Here is a 23,313-nt window from a genome sequence, read left to right on the forward strand (position 1 = left end):
GATCTGCAGGTGAGTTTACGCAGCATCAAATAGAAGCATAGTGGGCATGGGATTTCTATATGTCCCATCCACTGTGCTTGTAGAACGCAGCGTTTTGGAAGCAGCACAGGTGAGTTGCATCCAAAATGCTGCTATTCCGGATCGTGGGCAAGTACCCTTTAACCCCTTTCTGACCTCGGACAGGATAGTACATCCGAGGTCAGAACTCTCGCTTTGATGTGGGCTCCGGCGGTGAGCCCGCATCAAAGCCCGGACATGTCAGCTGTTTTGAACAGCTGACATGTGTCCGCAATAGCGGTGGGTGGAATCGCGATTCACCCGCTGCTATTAACTAGTTAAATGCCGCTGACAGAGGCATTTAAAGGGACACTGTCACCTGAATTTGGAGGGAACAATCTTCAGCCATGGAGGCGGGGTTTTTGGGGTGTTTGATTCACCCTTTCCTTACCCGCTGGCTGCATGCTGGCTGCAATATTGGATTGAAGTTCATTCTCTGTCCTCCGTAGTACATGCCTGCACAAGGCAATCTTGCCGAAGGTATGGGTTCTGGGGTCCGGTGACGTACCTCTCAAAAGCTGCTAGAAACAGATTTGCGAAGACGCACGCCACCGGAGTACCCATCGCGGTACCAACTTTTTGAAGATACCATCTCTCCATGAACTTGAAAGCATTGTGTGATAAAACGAACTCCAGACTATCCAGCACAAAATAAATAAAATTGGCGTCTTTATTTGTATTCATTAGAATGTGATGGACTGCCTCCAAGCCTTTTTGTTGTGGGATTCTAGTGTAAAGGTTTACAATATCTATTGATGCCAGAGCAAATGTAGGTTGCCATTGAAAGTCTTTAAGGGCCAGGAGAAAATCTCCTGAATCCTTTACGAAAGAGGGAATTTTTAACAGCAGAGGTTTTAGTAGCCAATCTAAAAACTGTGATAAAGGTTCGGTCACTGATTCTTTGCCCGAGATTATTGGGCGTCCTGGCGGTTTTTCCGCATTTTTGTGAATTTTGGGGATGCTGTACCACTGTGCGAATTTAGGAAGCTCTGGCATTAATTTTTCCGCTCTCCTTCTTGTTAAAGTCCCCTTTTCCACATATTTTCTTATTAGGCTCCTCAATTTTTCTTTAAATCTATTTGTGGGGTTGCCGTCTAATTTAATGTAGGTTTCTGTGTCATCTAGTTGGGATAGTGCTTCTTCTAAGATCTTTCTAATAGAACAATGTTTCCGCCTTAATCCGCCCTCCTAATGATGGTATCATTCCACATTTGTATCTCTTTTAGGGCTTTTTCTTCCTGTGTTTTTAAATTTTTTAGTGGTTTTTTATATAACATTGCCTCTATATCTTTGATTACCAGGTCTTGGAATAGATCTATTGTATTCCCTGGTGAGATTGGCGGCATCCATTTTGATCTAACTCCTCCCTTGAATGGATCAAATTCTGTACTAGTCGGGGGTATTGGCGCTCTTTCATCTGAATCCTGACCGTTCCCACTTAAATTTATTAATAAATGTGTCATTTCTACGTCCGTCGGATCCATGGTAGAATAAGCCATGAAACCTAGGGAACTAATCTCTGCTGGACTGTCTGTGGCGACCAAGATAGAAGCTCTCTCGAAGCTGTTTTTGCAAAAGTATTTACCGTATATAAATGTAACTTTCTTATGCTTTTAAATAAGTCCACTTTGAAGTCGCATAAATCGAAGGGTTCTGGAAGGCAGAAGTTCAAGCCTCTTGACAGTACTTTCTCCTGATGTATTGTCAGTGATTTTTTTGTTAGATTTATAATTTGTAGGGCTTCTTCGTTGTCCTTTGTGGCGCTTTGTTCATTCATCGAAACTTGTTTGCGTTTTTTTACCGTGCTTTTTTCTCCCTCCCCGTCTGATTTTTTTCTTTCTAAAGGGATGATAGGATTCAGGGTGGGCTTTGAGGTAGATGGTAACTCTTCATTAAAGTCCTCAGCTGTACTGGAATCAGAGTCAGTGATCCAGCCATCTTTCACTATTTTCGATTTTTTTGTGGTGAATTTTCTGGAGCGATTTTTATTGAACAGTTTTTTAGTACCATTTCTATTCCATGAGAAAATCTGCCCCATTTCGAAGTCCCTCTTATCCCGGAGGAATTTTTCTTTTTTCTTTTCTTTGGTTTCCATTTGAATCACAGTTAGCTTTTTTTCCAATTTTTTCTCAAAGTTTTTAAAATTTTCCTTACTAATACGGGAGGATAATTCCTGTTTCGATTTTTTCAATTGTTCGCATATCAAATCATAGTCCTTTTCATTTTGTTCCACCACCAGCAACAGTAATTTTTGTGAGCACTCTAGATGAATTTCTTCCCAAGCTTTTAAGAATGTGGGGTCATCTTTAAATTGTGAGATGTCTTTATAGACTCTGAGTCCTCGTGGGACTCGATTACATTCAGTATATGATTTTAAAGATTTTATTGTCCAATATAAACTAATTTCTCTTTCTGCCAAAGAGTATATCTTGGATTCCAGCATTTTTGTGCTGATTAATTCTAGTTCATCCTTGTAGTTACACTCTGTAAAAAACTCGACCGCTCCCTCTCTGCCTGCTAATAATGCACTTGGAGCCTCTCGATCCTCAGTTACCGTGTTTCCCCGAAAGTAAGACCCTGTCTTACATTAATTTTACCCCAAAAAGTCCCACCCTGTCTTACTTTCGGGGGAGGTCTTACATTAGCCGAAAAAAAAAATGACTATTTTCAAATTCAGTACAGTACTTAACGTTACACCGTTCAACTGGAAAGCAGACAACAAATCAAAGTACGGTAACAGTAACACACTACGGTACGGTACTGTACGGTAATTGCCGTATACCCTCTGCCTGCATACCATAACAGTGCCGTATCCCAATGCACACAGCCCCATACCCCATAACAGTGCCGTATCCCACTGCACACAGCCCCATACCCTATACAGTACATGTTTCCCTACTTGGTTTTTAAATGCTGGACGTTTTCCTCTGCGGTGCGGCTGTGGGTGCGGAAGGCCTGTGCTGCAGGGAATGCTGTGCCAATCAGCAGGGAAACAGCGGTGACGTGGGGCTGGGGCGGCCAATTACAGCCCAAGCTGCTGGGCCAATCAGCACTCGAGCTGATTGGCCAATCAGCGCTCGAGCCGGGGGCCGGCGGTGACGTGGGGAGCAGGGGCGGCCAATGAGCTGTTGAGCTGGGCGGATTGGGGGGTTAACACGGCGAGTTAACCCCATGAGCGCTGGACCTGCCCAGCTGCACCTGAGGACACCTCTGGAGCCTGGGGACCCAATGGGGGACAGCGGCGGCCCAAAGGTAAGGGCCTTACATTTCACAGCGGCCCCCCCAACCCTGCCTTACATTCGGGGGAGGCCTTACATTGGAGGACCCCCCCGAAACCCCCACCCTGTCTTACTTTCGGGGGGGTCCTACTTTCGGGGAAACAGGGTAGATCTGTTGCGCTCTCCATGTTTATTTCCATATTGGAACGGTGATGCTTGCTGCGAAACTCGTGCTCTGATCTTTAGAATACAGTGAATGAACAACTTCGTTAAACCATTTTCAAATTATATTTTCAATGTGAAACGCTTCACTGATACATGAACTGGGAGGGAGAAGAATGGTTATGTTCAGTCACAACATCCAATTTGTTTGTTCCCGCAAAAATAAGGCACTGTGTAAAAATACACAGAGCATGCATATACCCACTGTAAAAACATGCATTTGTGGCTGAAGCTAATGTTCATGTGTATGTGGCAGTTTTTCAATCTTATATGTTGTGGACCTACTGACTTTGGCATTTAAATTTAAGTGGCAGATCTTGTTCCTTTAACTGTTATGTTTTTATATAATTTTTCTAGACACAGACCCAGAAGACGAGGATGACTGGGAGGATGACATGGAAATGACTTCTCAATTAGAGAACTTTAATGGTGAAGAACCTCATGAAGAAGTCAGAAAGACTACAATGATTAAACAAACTTCAGCTTTGAAAAGAACAACTGAAGAATCACAGATATGTACAAGCAAGCAGGAGAATGAAGATGGGCACGATGACCTCAAAGTTTTTAAGGAGACAATACAGGACATCAAAAATTCTGTAAATACAATAGAGGAAGATGATGACACAAAAAGCTTCAATCTTTCAACTAGATCTCCAATCATAGATGAAGACGATAAACCAGAGCCTCCATCTTTTTCCATAAATATATCTGATATGAATGGAAGAGTGCAGCAAGAGCACCATGCTCAAACTGGAAACCCACCAGAAATGGAGACTGAGAATCAGGCTACACATCTCACCCCTATAAGCCCACAAGAACTAGAGGCTGAGGAGCAGACTACACATCCCACCACTAAAAGCCCACGAGAACTTGAGGCTGAGGAGCAGACTACTCATCTCACCACTAAGAAAGAAACAACACCTCCTATACCATCTACTACAGATAATGTTGATAGCAAATCAATGACGAAGGTAACACGCTTTATTTCCCAAAGCAAAAGAAAGTGACATAAAATAAGTGTTTATTGAAACACGTTTCTTTTCCCATTGTTTTGCTGAGATATGGGCTTTTGAACTTTAGGGCGCCCAGTATGCAAATTTTCCTTCAACCAACGGGGTGGTAACAGAGATTCTTCTCTGGGGTTATTTGTTTTTTTCACCTCTATGACTCCCCAATCATAAGAAGGCAGCCACATAGAGGATAAAAAAAGGAAATGCCACAGAAAAGGTCCAAAACAGACATTTTCAGCATGATCTGGTGAAACATGATGTGTCTCACCTGACCACACTGAGAAACCCTTATTTTCGTCAATTCTTGTCATTACAGTGTCGGGATAGGAGTAGAGCCGCGGTTTGTAAGCAGTGAAGATCATCGTGTGAGCAGCATTTTTCCCATACAGCACTCTACACCTACTATAGGTATTGCAGAGTAAAAAGAATGAAGATATGACTCTATGATCTTCACTGCTCTTGTGCTCCCATCCTGCAGCTCTCCATCTCTCATGGCACCGAAATTACAGAAAGTTATGGGAGTGAGACACATCAAGTCTCACCAGATTACTCTGAAAATACCTGTTTTTGATCTTCTCTGTGGACGTTTGCTTTACATTCCTTTTTATGACACTATTTTCATTCCAAATTCCATATCTCAGCAAAGCAGTGGAGAAATTGTTTTTAAACCATTGCTTCAGACACTTTTTACTGATTTGTACAATGTTAAATAACAAACAACTTGTGAAAGTTTTTTACTTAAAAGATACATTTATAATGGATTTATTTTCTGAGGAACTATATGACTCTACATGTCTAATAAATAAACCCAGCCTTAATGGAGACATTTTTGCAGTCATGCTAATCTCAGACATTATTACCAGAATGAACAAGGAGCAAAGTCTTAAAGATAAGGCAACAACCCACTCGTATACCACTTTAGTTTCACATTCCTTTGTTATACAGTTATAGTAGCACAATCCTGTGCATGTCATAGCAGGACACTGAACCTTCCTGCAATGTCATTTGTGCTACATTTTTTACAAAACTGGTTTCAAAGATGGAGAACACAATCTTATTTGCATTTTGTTGATAAATTCTAAGATGATTCTAAAGACCGGCCATTAATGTCAATATTTTATTTTAAATGGTCACTGTTGCTTTAATCAGTGTGTTGTCTCATCTAAATGTAATGTCAAAGTATGTTATTACCCAAAGTATCTTGCATTGCAAAGACATTGCATAGATTGCAGGAAGCTGTGGTTTTTGCTCCTGCTCTCCTGTCTGCAAAACTAAACAGAAGCATGAAAGAGAGATAAGCCTTCAGTTCAGGGCAGGCAAGTAACTAGACAATGGCACGAGCAATGCATGCTTAGAAGTGAGGGGAAGGAAGTTTTAGCACCTATTGTGCTGTCGGAATACCAATTAAGAAGAACTATCGTACTTAATTATTAGACTGGACATATCAGACTCATATATGATCTAAAAGAAATTTAAAGCCCTTGTGTGGGAATAGGCAGCAAGACCATCTTATTACCCTGTCAAAATGACAAGTACGCTTACATTTATTATTTTCTTTTTCTATGTGCTTTGATTTAATTTAAAAGTATTTTGACCAACATCTACTATATAATCGTTTAATTCTGTCTGTTTGTCTGGAATGGAAATCCCAAGTCGCTGATTGGTCGCGCCAGCCGGCCGCGACCAATCAGCAATGTTGGCGCGGAATTTAACCCCCACTCACAGCGCAACGTAGTTCACTCACGTTTACTGAACAAGTTCTGTCAGTCACAGTGCCACGTAGTTCAGTCACGTTTACTGAACAAGTTCTGTCAGTCACAGTGCCACGTATTTCAGTCACATTTACTGAACAAGTTCTGTCAGTCATAGTGCCACGTAGTTCATTCACGTTTACTGAACAAGTTCTGTCAGTCACAGTGCCACGTAGTTCAATCACGTTTACTGAACAAGTTCTGTCAGTCACAGTGCCACATAGTTCACTCACGCTTACTTCATAAATAAACTACTGTACATACATATTCTACAATACCCGATGCGTTAGAATCGGGCCACCATCTAATATATAAAGCTGAATGTGTGTGTGTATGTGTGTATGTCCGGGATTGGCATCTGCACCGTCGCAGCTACAGACACAAAATTTTGCACAGTCACACGTCTGGACCCAGAGAGCGTCATAGACTATGTTGTGAGGCGAAATTTTAACCCTGCGTGTTCCAATTCACCAAACAATTTTGCCCCTATCTACATAATGGTGAAAAAGTGAAAGGAAAAGTGTTGGAGGCAAATTGACAGCTGCCAGATGTGAACAAGGGGGACTTAAAGAATGAGAGCGATGGCGCCAAAGAGTATATACCGTACAGTTGCTACGGTGGGACCCCGACATGGGATACTCACCACACAGGGATATGAACACACACACAAAATACGCCACACACTACCACGTGCTTGAACACATATACCACCCTCAGCACACATTTCACCACACATACAACAACCTCGCTACATAAAAGTCGAAACACAAAAGTCGCCACTCAAAACTCGCCATGCACAAAATTTGCCACATGCAAAACTCACCACATGTGCAAAACTCACCTCAGGAAAAACTCACCACACGCAACTTGCACACGCGGAAAAATTGCCACATGCACAAAAGTTGCAACACATGCAAAAGTTGCCTCACACAAAACTTGCACATACTCAAAATGCACCACACATAAAACTCGCCATGCACAAAACTCGCCATGCACAAAACTTGCTCCTTTTATACAGGAGGAGATAACACACCGATATATACTATATACAGGAGGAGATGACACACAGATATATATTATATACAGGAGGAGATGACATACAGGTATATACTATATACAGGGGAGATGACACACAGGTATATACTATATACAGGAGCAGATGAAACACAGATATATACAATAAACAGGAGGAGATGACATACAGGTATATACTATATACAGGGGAGATGACACACAGGAATTATTATTATTATTTATTTATATAGCACCATTAATTCCATGGTGCTGTATATGTGAAAAGAGGTTACATACAGGGTTATAGATATCGTTAACAGTAAACAAATTTACAGTGACTGGTACAGAGGGGAGAGGACCCTGATCTTGCGGACTTACATTCTTCAGGATAGTGGGGAAGAGACAGGAGGTTGGTGTGCTGCAGCACTGGTGGTGGTGAGGTGGCAGCTCGGGTGGCCGTGGCAGCAGCTCGGGGAGTCGTGGTGGCAGCTCGGCTGGTCGGTGACATGGTGGCAGCTCGGGTGGTCGGTGACGTGGCGGCAGCTCGGGTGGTCGGTGATGTGGTGGCAGCTCGGGTGGTCGGTGACGTGGCGGCAGCTCGGGCGGTTGGTGAGGCGGCAGAATGGTTTTTGCAGGCTGTAGGCGTTCCTGAAGAGATGGGTTTTCAGGTTCCGTCTGAAGGTATATACAGGAGCAGATGACACACAGGTATATACTATATACAGGAGGAGATGACACATGGGTATATACTATATACAGGAGGAGATGACATACAGGTATATACTATATACAGGAGGAGATGACTTACAGGTATATACTATATACAGGAGATGACACACAGGTATATACTTCAAACAGAAGGAAATGACATACAGGTATATGCTATATAAAAGAGGAGATGACACATAGGTATATACCAGAGGAGATGACATACAGCAGGTATATACTATATACAGGAGGAGATGACTTACAGGTATATACTATATACAGGAGATGACACACAGGTATATACTTCAAACAGAAGGAAATGACATACAGGTATATGCTATATAAAAGAGGAGATGACACATAGGTATATACAGGAGGAGATGACATACAGCAGGTATATACTATATACAGGGGAGATGACATACAGGTATACTATGTATATAGGAGGAAATGACGTACAGGTATATACTATATACAGAAGAGATGACATACTGGTATATACTATATACAGGAGGAGATGACACATAGGTATATACAATATACAGAAGGAGATGACATACAGCAGGTATATACTTTATACAGGGGAGACGACATACAGGTATATACTATATACAGGAGATGACATACAGGTGTATACTATATATAAGGGAGATGACAAATATGTATATACTGAGGTAAGAATGAGAGGTGTGAGGTGAAAATGAAAAAGTGTGAGTGCAAAATGAGAGGAGTGAGGGAAAATAGTGGAGTGATCGGAAAATGACAGATGTGAGGTCGAAATGACAAGTGTTAGGGGGGAATGAAAGGAGTGAGGGGGAAAATAAGAGGAGTGAGGGGGAAAATAAGAGGTGTGAGGGAGAAAATGAGAGATGTGAGGGGGAAAATGAAAGATGTGATGGGGAAAATGAGAGGCGTGATGGGAAAATAAGAGAAGTGAGGTGCTATAACTAACCACAGATATTTACTATGCCCAGGCAACGCCGGGCTCTTCAGCTAGTCTAGTTATAAATATCCTTCCAATCTGATGCTTCCTCTCAAAATTCCTCACTGGTCCTTTGCCTCTAACCTACCTTGTTTTGAAGTTTAAAAGTAACGCCTATATAGTTATGTCACATCACGTGTTACATCTTTATAGTCGAAATTTCATTATGTCACATTTATAGCTACTGGATAAGATTGAGAATAGGGATGAGCGACCCTGAACAGTAAAGTTTGGGGTTCGCACCGATCACCTAGTGCCTGGTGCTGAACTTCGAACACAGACTTCTCCCAGAAATTCATTTTAGTGTTTGTTTGGCAACCCCCTGGCTCTTTCTACAACCAATTTACAACATCAAAGTCCGGCCATAATTGACTTCTATGGGGTTCGGGTTCTGGTTAAAGTTCGGGTAGAGTTCTGGTACCAGAACTAAACTTTGAACTAAGTTTTGGTTGAACCAGACGAACCCGAATTTCAGCAAGTCAGAAGCGGGTGTATGGCCTCCCCATACTTAGCAGGTAATGGCTGTGTGTTACTTTAACAATTGCAGGTGGTGATTTTCGCTGCCCACTATTGTTATTATTATTATTTATTTATATAGCACCATTGATTCCATGGTGCTGTACATGAGTTTGTTAACCTTTTAAATGCCACTGTCAAACTCTGACAGCGGCATTTAATATGCGCCATCATGGGGACACGTCATTCCATGCGCCCATCACTGCACCTGTGACGTGATCGCAGGTCACCAATGAGTTGCTATGACAGCAGGGGGTCCGTTGAAGACCTCCATTCTTGTCACTATGGCACTCCCATGAAATGCAGCATGTGGCCTGGCTTCAAAGGAGACTATGGTTTTCACTGTATACTGCAATGCTGTGGCATTGCTGTATATAGAACAAGCGATCAGACAATCACAGCTTCAGGTCCCCTAAAGGGACTAAAAAGAACACAGAAAAGAAAAAAAGGTTAAAAAAAATCTGAAAACATTTAAAAAAAACTTAAAAGTTCAATTCACCCACTTTTTCCTTAATTAAATAAAGGAATTAAAAAGAAATACACACACCGGTATGTGGTATCGCCACTTTCAGAAAAGTTTGATCTATCAAAAAATAGAAGTTATTCACCTGCTTGGTAAACATCATAAATGAATAAAAAATTCAAGAATGCCAAAATTGTTTTTTTTTTTTGTTCTCTGCAATATCGCAAAAAATGCTATAACAAGCGATCAAAACATTACATCACTCCCAAAATGGCATCAATACAAACGTCGGCATGCCCTGCAAAAAATAGGCAATCAGCCAGCTCCATTGACAAAGAAATTAAAATGGTAAAAGTCTCAGAAAATTCCAGCACAACCAAAAATTTATTTTTAAAAACTTCTGATTTTTTTCACCACTAAAATAATTTAAAAAACTGGACATGTTGGGTGTCGCCGTAATCATACTGATGAGCAGAATGATATTGCAAGGTCATTTTTACCTTAAAATGTTCACCGTAAAAATAATTCCCAAAAAACAATGTCAAAATTGTGTTTTTTTTTCACAATTTCTCCCCACTTGGAAGTTGTTTGCCATTTTCCAGTATACTATGAGGTAAAGTGAATGGTGCCATTCAGAAGTACAACTAGTCCCCAAAAAAACAAGCTCACATACGTTTATATGGACAGAAAAAAAAAGGTTATGGCTCTGGGAAGTAGGAGAGGAAAAAAATGAAAAGGCAAAAAAGGAAATTGGCCGAGTCCTGTAGGGGTTAACTCTGTTTTTATGGTGTAAAAAGGTCAGTTTGGAGTTCTCTAAATTTGTGCATAAATTTGCAAATTTTCACTCCTTTTTTAATTTTATAAAAGTTGGTTGAGTTAACCCAGGGAAGCTTAATACGAAGTAAATATCCTCTACTGTCTCTTTACCCTAGTTATTGTGGTAAGGCTAGGATACAGCACTTATGGGACAAGAAACTGTACTATATATTTTAAAGGGAGTCATGTGCGCTGTTTTTTCTATCTCATACATAATTTCAAAACTCCTGATTCCCTTTACAGTGCCATAGAGGAACCATAAGATCTGCCTAGTGGTAGCTGCAGGCACACAGAATTTTAGAAGTTTGGATGGGAGACAGGAGGTCCATGTATATAAAAAATTAATAATAAGAAGCAACTAATGAACTGAAATAATATAATATCCTATTTTATGCAGGTTAACATTGAAGAAATAAAAACACTACTGCTACCATCTAACACAGAAGTATTCAGGACAGACAGAAGGGACATGGGTAAGAGAAAAATAAATCATACAACTCAAATCTAACAAAAATGTCATATAATGGTTTTCTTTAGGTTTGGGGATATTGGAATATGACTTTTTGTCATAGTGCGTTGAGTGCTTTTTCATGCCAGTGGAATTCTATTTGTACGGCTCTTTTCTGTTTCTTACCTGCTTCCCATTTTTTTATTTTGTCTTTGTCTTTTATGTTCTTTTATATTCCTAATATCAGTAAAACTGCACTGTCTACAGGATCTGTTCTTTAATATCTATCCAGGTTCACTGCATTTTAATGAGCACGAAGACCCCACACTGACTGAGGGAATGCTGGGAAAACCTGAGTCTCACACAAGTCCACAAAAGGTAATATAATGTGTCTGAATGTTTCTACAAAATTGATGCTGTTATATTGTACATAACGGAGCCAGCATTAGAGAAATAGGAAGTGGCCACCTCGCGTACTAATGTGATTTTTGGGCACAATTTGAATACTTGTACAGCAAGTTGGATGCCGTAACGGAGTGGCTGATGATTAACAACTATACAAACAAATATGAATATAGATGTGTAAAAATGACATGCATTACACTAGGAGAACAAGACTGATAGGATAGTACATTGGACAGTCATGTTTAACTTTGGGGACTGAAAGTAGAGGGGCCTATTCTTGAAAAAAAAAAAAATGCTGCATTGGGCACCAAAAGGGCTTGTCTATCCCCTGGTACATGCCATATTATCTATTAGACGATATTATTTTAAAATGTTTTCTTTCTTTCTTTAGGGCAACATTTCTCAGTGTGTTTGTCCTATATTACCAGGACCCCAGGGACCAAAGGTCAGTAATGTATTGGGTGCTATTTAAGGAAGAAACAAATTTAGAACATAAAGGCCAACATTTGGGTTACTGCCTAACTAAAAGTGAACTATATTCATATATTACTACAATAATCTATGGACAGTATACTTACTTTATGGTATTACTTTAAATTACTTAAAAACAGATTGTAACAGAATTTTCTAAAACTAAGGATTTGCATTTATTAGGGTGACAGGGGAGATCCCGGACTCCCAGGACTTCCAGGTAGCCCAGGACGCATTGGTCCAGTCGGACTACCAGGACCACAAGGTCCCCCAGGAATTCCAGGGCACCCTGGTGCGGAAAGAATCTTTAGTGATGTCCCTGAAGAAGAGGTAAATGTTTGGTGAATGTATGTCAATACTATACTATAATAGAACACAATTGCCTTCTAATGTTCATATTTTTATTATTGCAGACTCCTACACTCAGAGGTCCTCCAGGAACCCAGGGCTTTCCTGGACTTCCAGGTCCCCAGGGATTCTCTGGACCACAAGGGCCTGAAGGTCCACCTGGCATACCTGGGCTTCCAGGATCTCCAGGTCTACCAGGATCACCAGGGTTAACAGGAGACCAAGGACCTGAGGGTATCCCTGGGTCAAGAGGATTTCCAGGCCAGCCAGGTCCTCAAGGTTTTGAAGGCCAACAAGGACCAGTAGGATTACGAGGACCAGAAGGACCCCAGGGTCCACAAGGCCCCCAGGGAACTCAAGGTCTACAAGGACTATCAGGAACAGAAGGCAGTCCTGGTCTACCAGGGCCAGTAGGAATGCCAGGTGTAGATGGCCCTCAAGGTTTGCCAGGACTTCCAGGTAAAGATGGTATCCCTGGACTTCAAGGACCACCTGGGTCAAAGGTAGTACAGTCTTATTGTGTAAAATGAAAGTTTACATTCATTTTTCACTGAGCAACTGAATAATTTCAAGTCAGATGTTTTAAATTTGTCTAAATTCTTTGCACTTGGGAGCTGAAATTGTGCCATTCGTGAAAAAAAGAAGTATCTTGATCATTTATTTAGCCTAATTTCTTCTGTTATAAATGTACTTCTTCATGAAAATTATTTTTCTCATTAATACAACAGGGTGATAAAGGAGACATCGGGGCCCTTGGTCTTCCAGGAGTTAGAGGACCGCAAGGTGAAAAGGGAGATCCAGGCCTGCCAGGGCCTTCTGGAGGTTCATGCTGTAAAGTAAATATCTCTTTTACAATTATCATATTACCCCACATTTTGACCAATCCTGACCTCAAGTGCCATATGCTGGACTGCTACTTAAAAATGATATGGTGATCAGTAAGAATATGTGCCCACAATCAGGAAATAGCATAGTTTTGGACAGATCGTATTTTTGCTGCATCCAAAACGCTGCATTCTCTTCACGCAGGTAAATCCATATGTGTTCACTGAACAATGTGGATTTACCGCATCCAGTTCATTCTATTGTGGAAATTTCTGTTGCGGAGACTAGCGTCCCTGCAACAGAAATTGACATCCTATGGCTCGTAATTCCACGGGTGAGCTTACGCAGTGTCAAATAGAAGCATAGTGGGCATGGGATTTCTATAAGTCCCATCCACTGTGCTTGTATCATAGAATGCAGCGTTTTGGACTCACATACCCTAAATAGTGAGTAAATGACAAAAAGAGCAATGGGGTCTTACATGGGTAAAAACTGGGATAGACATGTGTTGTGAATTCTGTTGTCGGGCTCCCTCCTGTGGTCATGAATGGTACTTCGGCTGGTTCTGTCCATGGACTTCCTCTGGTGGGTGTTTCTGAGTTTCCTTCCTCAGGTGACGAGGTTAATTCGTTAGCTGGCTGCTCTATTTAACTCAACTTAGATCTTTGCTCCAGGCCACCTGTCAATGTTCCAGTATTGGTCTAGTTCACTCCTGGATCGTTCTTGTGACCTGTCTTCCCAGCAGAAGCTAAGTTCCAGCTTGTATTTCTTTGGTTTACTATTTTTCTGTCCAGCTTGCTATTTTATTGTTGTCTTGCTTGCTGGAAGCTCTGGGACGCAGAGGGAGCGCCTCCGCACCGTGAGTCGGTGCGGAGGGTCTTTTTGCGCCCTCTGCGTGGTCTTTTTGTAGGTTTTTGTGCTGACCGCAAAGTAACCTTTCCTATCCTCGGTCTGTTCAGTTAGTCGGGCCTCACTTTGCTAAATCTATTTCATCTCTGTGTTTGTATTTTCATCTTTACTCACAGTCATTATATGTGGGGGGCTGCCTTTTCCTTTGGGGAATTTCTCTGAGGCAAGGTAGGCTTTATTTTTCTATCTTCAGGGCTAGCTAGTTCCTTAGGCTGTGCCGAGTTGCATAGGGAGCGTTAGGCGCAATCCACGGCTATTTCTAGTGTGTTTGATAGGATTAGGGATTGCGGTCAGCAGAGTTCCCACGTCCCAGAGCTCGTCCTTTATTATCAGTAACTATCAGGTCATTCCGTGTGCTCTTAACCACCAGGTCCATTATTGTCCTGACCACCAGGTCATAACAGACATGCACAATTGTGCTCACTCAGTTGGGTTTGTGTGCACACAACCACTGATAAAGCTTAGGTTACTGCAGACCAACAAGAAGAAATCAAGAGAAACTGGAAAGAAATGGGTTAACCTACGCTGCTGTTAGATGACGATGAAAAGATCGGATTTCATAGACAATTGTTGTATTAGTCACCTGGTTTCGAATTATACAACATCTTCATCAGGACAAACTACGGTGCTCACCGTGGTTTGTCCTGATGAGGAAGTTGTGTATCATCAGATCGCTTCACTGTAGCAGAAATCATAATCTCCTATGAACGCCAGCCACAGCAAGATCTGCAATGGCAAGCACGGGGGTCTTCTGAAAACCCCCGACTGTCATGCCAATGCATAGGCGCCCTGCGATCATGTGATAGGGGTGCTGATGGGCAGGGTTTGTAATCCGCATCCAGTTTGTGCGAGTTAAATGCCGCTATCAGTGATTGACAGTGGCATTTAACATGTCTCTTTTGTTAGGGACACATAAAATCTGAGCAAATCAGCTGTCATGTGTCGGAAAAGATGCAGTCTCGACGCTAGAGCCTGCATGAAACGGAAGGACACGACCTATGATGTACCTATAGGTCATAGGTCGTGAAAGATTAAAACCAGTTAGTGAAATTCCTGCTAGGGTTTATCTCTTTGCTGTTTCTGTTCTTTACTTTGCACCTATCTTCTGTTTCTTTTTAGGAAGTAAGCTGCATATTGTTTAACAGTACGCACTGCAGAGCTGCGCTGTGAGTGCACCTTTCTTACTCTACAGCACCTCCTGGTGAAGGTTGCGCTATACTGCATGACGGCAGCATTACATTATAACTGACCAATACATTTAAAGGGGGGTTTCATTTTTTTTCCCTGGTCATGATTCCGCTTCATAGCCTGGTGGACCAGGTGACCAGTTTGACGCAGATGATGCGGGAATTGTCTGTAGAACATAGAGAGCCCTGGCCACGTCCCATACTCAATTTCAGAAAGAGTTGACGGAGACTGCTTAGACTGTGCAGGGTACCCCCTCTCATGTTGCTACTAAGCCTGGTGATTTTGTTGATGTTGCCTTGTAACCCTCGGTTAAGCTTCCTGACACCTTTTCTGGTGAGAAGGATAAGTTTCAGACATTTAGAAAAAGTTGTAAATTATTATTATCGCTTAGACCTCGATCATCGAGCTATGAGAATTAGCGGGTGGGGATAATCTCCTTACTTAGGGAGGGTCCCCAATCTTGGACTTTCTCGCTGTCCCCTACCGCCCCTGAACGGATATCGGTAGATAGGTTTTTTGAGGCCTTAGGACTTACCTATGACGAACCGGACCGTGGCAGGTTGGCAGAGGACACTATCATGGGTCTTCTTCAGGGGAATCTCTCAGCCGAGTGGAATTGCTCAGATTTTAGACGATGGTCCCCGGAGGTGTCCTAGAAAGACTCCGCGCTCAGGTGCCAGTTCCAGAGCGGACTGTCTGATCATTTGAAGGACGCTCCGGCTCTCCATCCACCACCCAGTTCCCTGGAGGAGGCTATGACTCAGGCTATCCGGATGGATTGTAGGCTGTGGGAGAGAGGTGTTATGCAGTGAGAAGTTCCTTTTCTTCTGAATAAACCTGACGTTATACCACATTCCGAGCCCATGGAGGTGGGGGCCACCACCGTCAAAGAAAAGGAGAGAAGACGACGACGAGAAGGGAGACTCTGCTTCTACTGCGGTAGTCCGGGACATTGGAAAAAGGACTGTCCCTCCTATCCTCCAATTCACAAGGTGTCAGGAAATGCCTAAGTTTGTGTAACTATCGAGGAGGTTGCTCAGACTCTCAGGTAATTTTTTCCTCATTGCTTAAGTTACAGCTGGAAGTGGAACTTTATGTTGGGAGCTGTTGTACTCCCATTTCACCTTTTGTGGATTGTGGGTCATCTCTGAACTTGATTGACTCTGACTTGGTGCCCAAATATAAGTTAGGGACAGTTAGGTTGTGAAGTCCCATCAAAAGCTTCGGCAAGTATCCAGAATTGCAGAACAGCGTTGGAAGAAAACACATTCGCAAGACGATTTCACTGCACTCAAACAAGCAACACTCGCATTCAAATCAGCTCTCACCTCTGCTAATCAGCTCTCACCTCTGCTAAACAGGCCTACTTCACAACCCTCGTATCTTCCTTATCCAAGAACCCCAAACAATTGTTCAACACTTTTAACTCCCTCCTCCGCCCCGCACTGCCCCCTCTGAGTTCCCTAGTCATTGCCGAGGACTTTGCCACGCACTTCAAAAATAAGATCGACCAAACAAGGCAAATCTTTGTCGTCAAACCACCACAACCCCTTTGTATACCAGACCAATGCCCAAACCCCATAACTTCCGTCTCCAAAATCACTTAAGGGGAGCTTGCTCATCTTCTCTCCAAATCACACCTGAACAAAGAAGACCCAGGAAAACATACTCAGATGGGAGGTAAGAACATTTCTAAAACAATCCACAGTGAGGAGATTGGAACAAAACAAAATCCTCTAAACTGCATGCTCGCAAACGCCAGAAGCCTGACAAACAAGATGGAAGAACTAGAAGCAGAAATATCTACAGGTAACTTTGACATAGTGGGAATAACCGAGACATGGTTAGATGAAAGCTATGACTGGGCAGTTAACTTACAGGGTTACAGTCTGTTTAGAAAGGATCGTAAAAATCGGAGAGGAGGAGGGGTTTGTCTCTATGTAAAGTCTTGTCTAAAGTCCACTTTAAGGGAGGATATTAGCGAAGGAAATGAGGATGTCGAGTCCATATGGGTCGAAATTCATGGAGGGAAAAATGGTAGCAAAATTCTTATTGGGGTCTGTTACAAACCCCCAAATATAACAGAAACCATGGAAAGTCTACTTCTAAAGCAGATAGATGAAGCTGCAACCCATAATGAGGTCCTGGTTATGGGGGACTTTAACTACCCGGATATTAACTGGGAAACAGAAACCTGTGAAACCCATAAAGGCAACAGGTTTCTGCTAATAACCAAGAAAAATTATCTTTCACAATTGGTGCAGAATCCAACCAGAGGAGCAGCACTTTTAGACCTAATACTATCTAATAGACCTGACAGAATAACAAATCTGCAGGTGGTTGGGCATCTAGGAAATAGCGACCACAATATTGTGCAGTTTCACCTGTCTTTCACTAGGGGGACTTGTCAGGGAGTCACAAAAACACTGAACTTTAGGAAGGCAAAGTTTGACCAGCTTAGAGATGCCCTTAATCTGGTAGACTGGGACAATATACTCAGAAATAAAAATACAGATAATAAATGGGAAATGTTTAAGAACATCCTAAATAGGCAGTGTAAGCGGTTTATACCTTGTGGGAATAAAAGGACTAGAAATAGGAAAAACCCAATGTGGCTAAACAAAGAAGTAAGACAGGCAATTAACAGTAAAAAGAAAGCATTTGCACTACTAAAGCAGGATGGCACCATTGAAGCTCTAAAAAACTATAGGGAGAAAAATACTTTATCTAAAAAACTAATTAAAGCTGCCAAAAAGGAAACAGAGAAGCACATTGCTAAGGAGAGTAAAACTAATCCCAAACTGTTCTTCAACTATATCAATAGTAAAAGAATAAAAACTGAAAATGTAGGCCCCTTAAAAAATAATGAGGAAAGAATGGTTGTAGATGACGAGGAAAAAGCTAACATATTAAACACCTTCTTCTCCACGGTATTCACGGTGGAAAATGAAATGCTAGGTGAAATCCCAAGAAACAATGAAAACCCTATATTAAGGGTCACAAATCTAACCCAAGAAGAGGTGCGAAACCGGCTAAATAAGATTAAAATAGATAAATCTCCGGGTCCGGATGGCATACACCCACGAGTACTAAGAGAACTAAGTAATGTAATAGATAAACCATTATTTCTTATTTTTAGGGACTCTATAGCGACAGGGTCTGTTCCACAGGACTGGCGCATAGCAAATGTGGTGCCAATATTCAAAAAGGGCTCTAAAAGTGAACCTGGAAATTATAGGCCAGTAAGTCTAACCTCTATTGTTGGTAAAATATTTGAAGGGTTTCTGAGGGATGTTATTCTGGATTATCTCAATGAGAATAACTGTTTAACTCCATATCAGCATGGGTTTATGAGAAATCGCTCCTGTCAAACCAATCTAATCAGTTTTTATGAAGAGGTAAGCTATAGGCTGGACCACGGTGAGTCATTGGACGTGGTATATCTCGATTTTTCCAAAGCATTTGATACCGTGCCGCACAAGAGGTTGGTACACAAAATGAGAATGCTTGGTCTGGGGGAAAATGTGTGTAAATGGGTTAGTAACTGGCTTAGTGATAGAAAGCAGAGGGTGGTTATAAATGGTATAGTCTCTAACTGGGTCGCTGTGACCAGTGGGGTACCGCAGGGGTCAGTATTGGGACCTGTTCTCTTCAACATATTCATTAATGATCTGGTAGAAGGTTTACACAGTAAAATATCGATATTTGCAGATGATACAAAACTATGTAAAGCAGTTAATACAAGAGAAGATAGTATTCTGCTACAGAAGGATCTGGATAAGTTGGAAACTTGGGCTGAAAGGTGGCAGATGAGGTTTAACAATGATAAATGTAAGGTTATACACATGGGAAGAAGGAATCAATATCACCATTACACACGGAATGGGAAACCACTGGGTAAATCTGACAGGGAGAAGGACTTGGGGATCCTAGTTAATGATAAACTTACCTGGAGCAGCCAGTGCCAGGCAGCAGCTGCCAAGGCAAACAGGATCATGGGGTGCATTAAAAGAGGTCTGGATACACATGATGAGAGCATTATACTGCCTCTGTACAAATCCCTAGTTAGACCGCACATGGAGTACTGTGTCCAGTTTTGGGCACCGGTGCTCAGGAAGGATATAATGGAACTAGAGAAAGTACAAAGGAGGGCAACAAAATTAATAAAGGGGATGGGAGAACTACAATACCCAGATAGACTAGCGAAATTAGGATTATTTAGTCTAGAAAAAAGACGACTGAGGGGCGATCTAATAACCATGTATAAGTATATAAGGGGACAATACAAATATCTCGCTGAGGATCTGTTTATACCAAGGAAGGTGACGGGCACAAGGGGGCATTCTTTGCGTCTGGAGGAGAGAAGGTTTTTCCACCAACATAGAAGAGGATTCTTTACTGTTAGGGCATTGAGAATCTGGAATTGCTTGCCTGAGGAGGTGGTGATGGCGAACTCAGTCGAGGGGTTCAAGAGAGGCCTGGATGTCTTCCTGGAGCAGAACAATATTGTATCATACAATTATTAGGTTCTGCAGAAGGACGTAGATCTGGGGATTTATTATGATGGAATATAGGCTGAACTGGATGGACAAATGTCTTTTTTCGGCCTTACTAACTATGTTACTATGTTACTATGTTACACCTCACCACTCGTGCACTTGACCCCATCCCATCCCACCTCCTCCCCAACCTCACCACCACACTAATCCCATCCCTAACCCATCTCTTGAACCTATCACTAACTTATGGCACCTTCCCCACTGCTTTCAAACATGTCACAATCACACCTATCCTCAAAAAGCCATCCTTGACCCAAGCGCTATGTCCAGCTATCGCCCCATATCTTTGCTCCCATTTGCATCCAAACTCCTTGAGCAGCATGTCCATGCTGTACTTTCCTCTCATTTTGCATCTAACTCTCTCTTCGAAAACCTACAATCTGGCTTCCGTCCCCACCATTCCACTGAGACTGCCCTGACCAAAATTACTACCGACTTACTTACAGCCAAAGCTAACAGACAGTTCTCTATACTCCTCCTTCTAGACCTGTCCACTGCCTTTGACACAGTTGACCACTGCCTCCTACTACAGATCCTCTCTTCCTTTGGGGTCAAAGACCTCGCCCTATCTTGGATCTCCTCATACCTTTCCAACCACACATTTAGTATTTCCTACTCCCATACTACCTCTTCATCTCGCTCCCTGTCTGTTGGTGTCCCTCAAGGCTCTGTTCTTGGGCCCTTACTCTTCTCAATCTATACACTCGGCCTGGGACAACTCATAAGGTCATATGGCTTCCAGTACCATCTATAGGCTGCCGTCACACTAGCAGTATTTGGTCAGCATTTTACATCAGTATTTGCAAGCCAAAACCAGGAGTGGGTGAACAATGCAGAAGTGGTGCATATTTTTCTATTATACTATTCCTCTCATTGTTCCACTCCTGGTTTTGGCTTACAAATACTCATTGAAAATACTGACCAAATACTGCTAGTGTGACGGCAGCCATATGCTGATGACACTCAGATCTACCTCTCTGGCCCAGATATCCTCCTTCTTCTCTCGCATCCCCAAGCTCAGTGTGGACAAATCTGAACTAATTATCTTTCCTCCATCTCGTATATCTTCCCTACCTAATCTACCTATCAAAATAAATGAAATCACTTTCCCCTGTCCCCAAAATCCGCTGCCTCGGACTAATGGCCACTTCACATTAAGCGACGCTGCAGCGATACCGACAACGATCCAGATCGCTGCAGCGTCGCTGTTTGGTCGCTGGAGAGCTGTCACACAGACAGCTCTCCAGCGACCAACGATCCCAAGGTCCCCGGGTAACCAGGGTAAACATCGGGTTACTAAGAGCAGGGCCGCGCTTAGTAACCCGATGTTTACCCTGGTTACCAGCGTAAAAGTAAAAATAAACAAACACTACATACTTACCTACCGCTGTCTGTCCCCGGCGCTCTGCTTTCCTGCACGCCTCCTGCACTGACTGAGCACAGCGGCCGGAAAGCAGAGCGGTGACGTCACCGCTCTGCTTTCCGGCTGACCGACGCTCACAGCCAGTACAGGAGGAGTGCAGAGCACAGCGCCGGGGACAGACAGCGGTAGGTAAGTATGTAGTTTGTTTTTTTTTACTTTTACGCTGGTAACCAGGGTAAACATCGGGTTACTAAGCGCGGCCCTGCGCTTAGTTACCCGATGTTTACCCTGGTTACCAGTGAAGACATCGCTGGATCGGTGTCACACACGCCGATCCAGCGATGTCCACGGGAGATCCAGCGACGAAATAAAGTTCTGGACTTTGTTCAGTGACCAACGATCTCCCAGCAGGGGCCTGATCGTTGGTCGCTGTAACACACAACGATTTCCTTAACAATATCGTTGCTACATCACAAAAAGCAACGATATCGTTAACGATATCGTTATGTGTGAAGGTACCCTAACCCTGGATTCTGCCCTGTCCTTCAAACCGCACATCCAAGCTCTTGCCACCTCCTGTTGCCTCCAGCTCAAAAATATTTCCAGAATCCGTCCTTTCCTCAACCCTCACTCTACTAAAATGCTTGTGCATGCCCTAATCATCTCCCGCCTCGACTACTGCAAGATCCTCCTCTGTGGCCTACCTTCTAACACTCTCGCACCCCTCCAATCCATTCTTAACTCTGCTGCCCGACTAATTAATCTCTCTCCTCGCTACACTTATGCTTCCCCTCTTTGCAAATCCCTTCACTGGCTCCCAATTTCCCAACATATCCAGTTTAAACTACTAACACTGACCTACAAAGCCATCCATAACCTTTCTCTTCTGTATATTTCCAAACTAATCTATCAATATCTTCCCTCATGTAATCTCCGGTCCTCCCAAGACCTCCTTCTCTCTTCAACGCTTATTAGCTTCTCACCCAATTGCCTCCAAGACTTCTCCCGAATATCCCCCATCTTCTGGAATTCTGTGCTCCAACACATCCAGTTATCCACCACATTTGGATCTTTCAAAAGAAACCTGAAAAGCTACCTCTTCATAGAAGCTTACAGCCTGTAATGACCACACGGCCACCTCAACACCATCGGAGCTACTGCAACCCTCAACCTACTGTTTCCTTCCCCAAAATCCTGTAGAATGTAAGCCCGCAAGGGCAGGGTCCTCTTCCCTCTGTATCAGTCTGTCATTGTTAGTTTTGTTAACTGTAAGTGATATTTGTATTTTGATGTTACCCCTTCTAATGTACAGCACAATGGAATTAATGGTGCTATATAAATAATAATAATAATATCATGGCCATTGATAAACCTCCCCTTGCTAAAAATGTTGTTAAATTTGTCTCTGAAGAGTTAATACTCAAGGTGAGGTCCTGTCATCAAAAACATATTACATGTTTTGTTTTGGACAATCTTCCTGCAGGAGTGCTGTTGGGGTTTCCCTGATTACGAGTACATAACCCGGTCATTGACTGGGAAGCTCAGGACATTGTTAATTTGGGCCCAAATTGTTCTAAGGGGTGCTTTATTAATGTATCTGTGTCATCTGGAGGGTATTCCGGAGTACCTGATGGATTTTGAGGATGTGTTCTCCAAAAAGGAGGCTGAGGTTCTTCCACCACACTGCCCATTCGATTGTGCTGTTGATTTCGTTCCTAGTGCTAAATTGCCCAAGGCCCATTTGTACAATCTCTCCAGCCCTGAGCTGGCTGCTATGAAGGAGTATGTCTCTGACAGCCTTCGTCAAGAGCACATTCGGCTTTCTGTTTTGTTAAGAAAAATGATGGTGGCTTACGCCCATGACTCGATTTCAAGAATTAAATAAAATCACTGTAAGGAATACTTACCCAGTCCCACTCATTCCTGATTTGTACAATCAATTGTCTGGGGCCAGGTAGTTTTCTAAGCTGGACCTTAGAGGAGATTATAATCTCATCCGTATGCGGGAGTGGGATGAGTGGTAAAAGGCATTTCTTACCT

General features: G+C 42.6%; 1 protein-coding gene across 2 annotated transcripts in view; it reads left to right on the top strand.

The window, feature by feature from the left end:
* LOC138664695 (collagen alpha-1(XV) chain-like) overlaps positions 1-23,313 on the top strand; it is a 47,667-nt gene that overhangs the window by 2,246 nt on the left and 22,108 nt on the right. For both annotated transcript variants that reach the window (XM_069751616.1, XM_069751614.1), the window contains exons 2-8: positions 3,855-4,468; positions 11,155-11,230; positions 11,498-11,583; positions 12,002-12,055; positions 12,265-12,411; positions 12,495-12,932; positions 13,158-13,265. In XM_069751616.1, the coding sequence (XP_069607717.1) occupies positions 3,893-4,468; positions 11,155-11,230; positions 11,498-11,583; positions 12,002-12,055; positions 12,265-12,411; positions 12,495-12,932; positions 13,158-13,265 (1,485 nt within the window). In that variant the 5' untranslated portion in view covers positions 3,855-3,892. The remainder of the gene's footprint in view (positions 1-3,854; positions 4,469-11,154; positions 11,231-11,497; positions 11,584-12,001; positions 12,056-12,264; positions 12,412-12,494; positions 12,933-13,157; positions 13,266-23,313) is intronic.

The sequence above is a fragment of the Ranitomeya imitator genome, chromosome 2 (genome assembly GCF_032444005.1).
Source record: "Ranitomeya imitator isolate aRanImi1 chromosome 2, aRanImi1.pri, whole genome shotgun sequence".
In the NCBI taxonomy this organism is placed as follows: domain Eukaryota; kingdom Metazoa; phylum Chordata; class Amphibia; order Anura; family Dendrobatidae; genus Ranitomeya; species Ranitomeya imitator.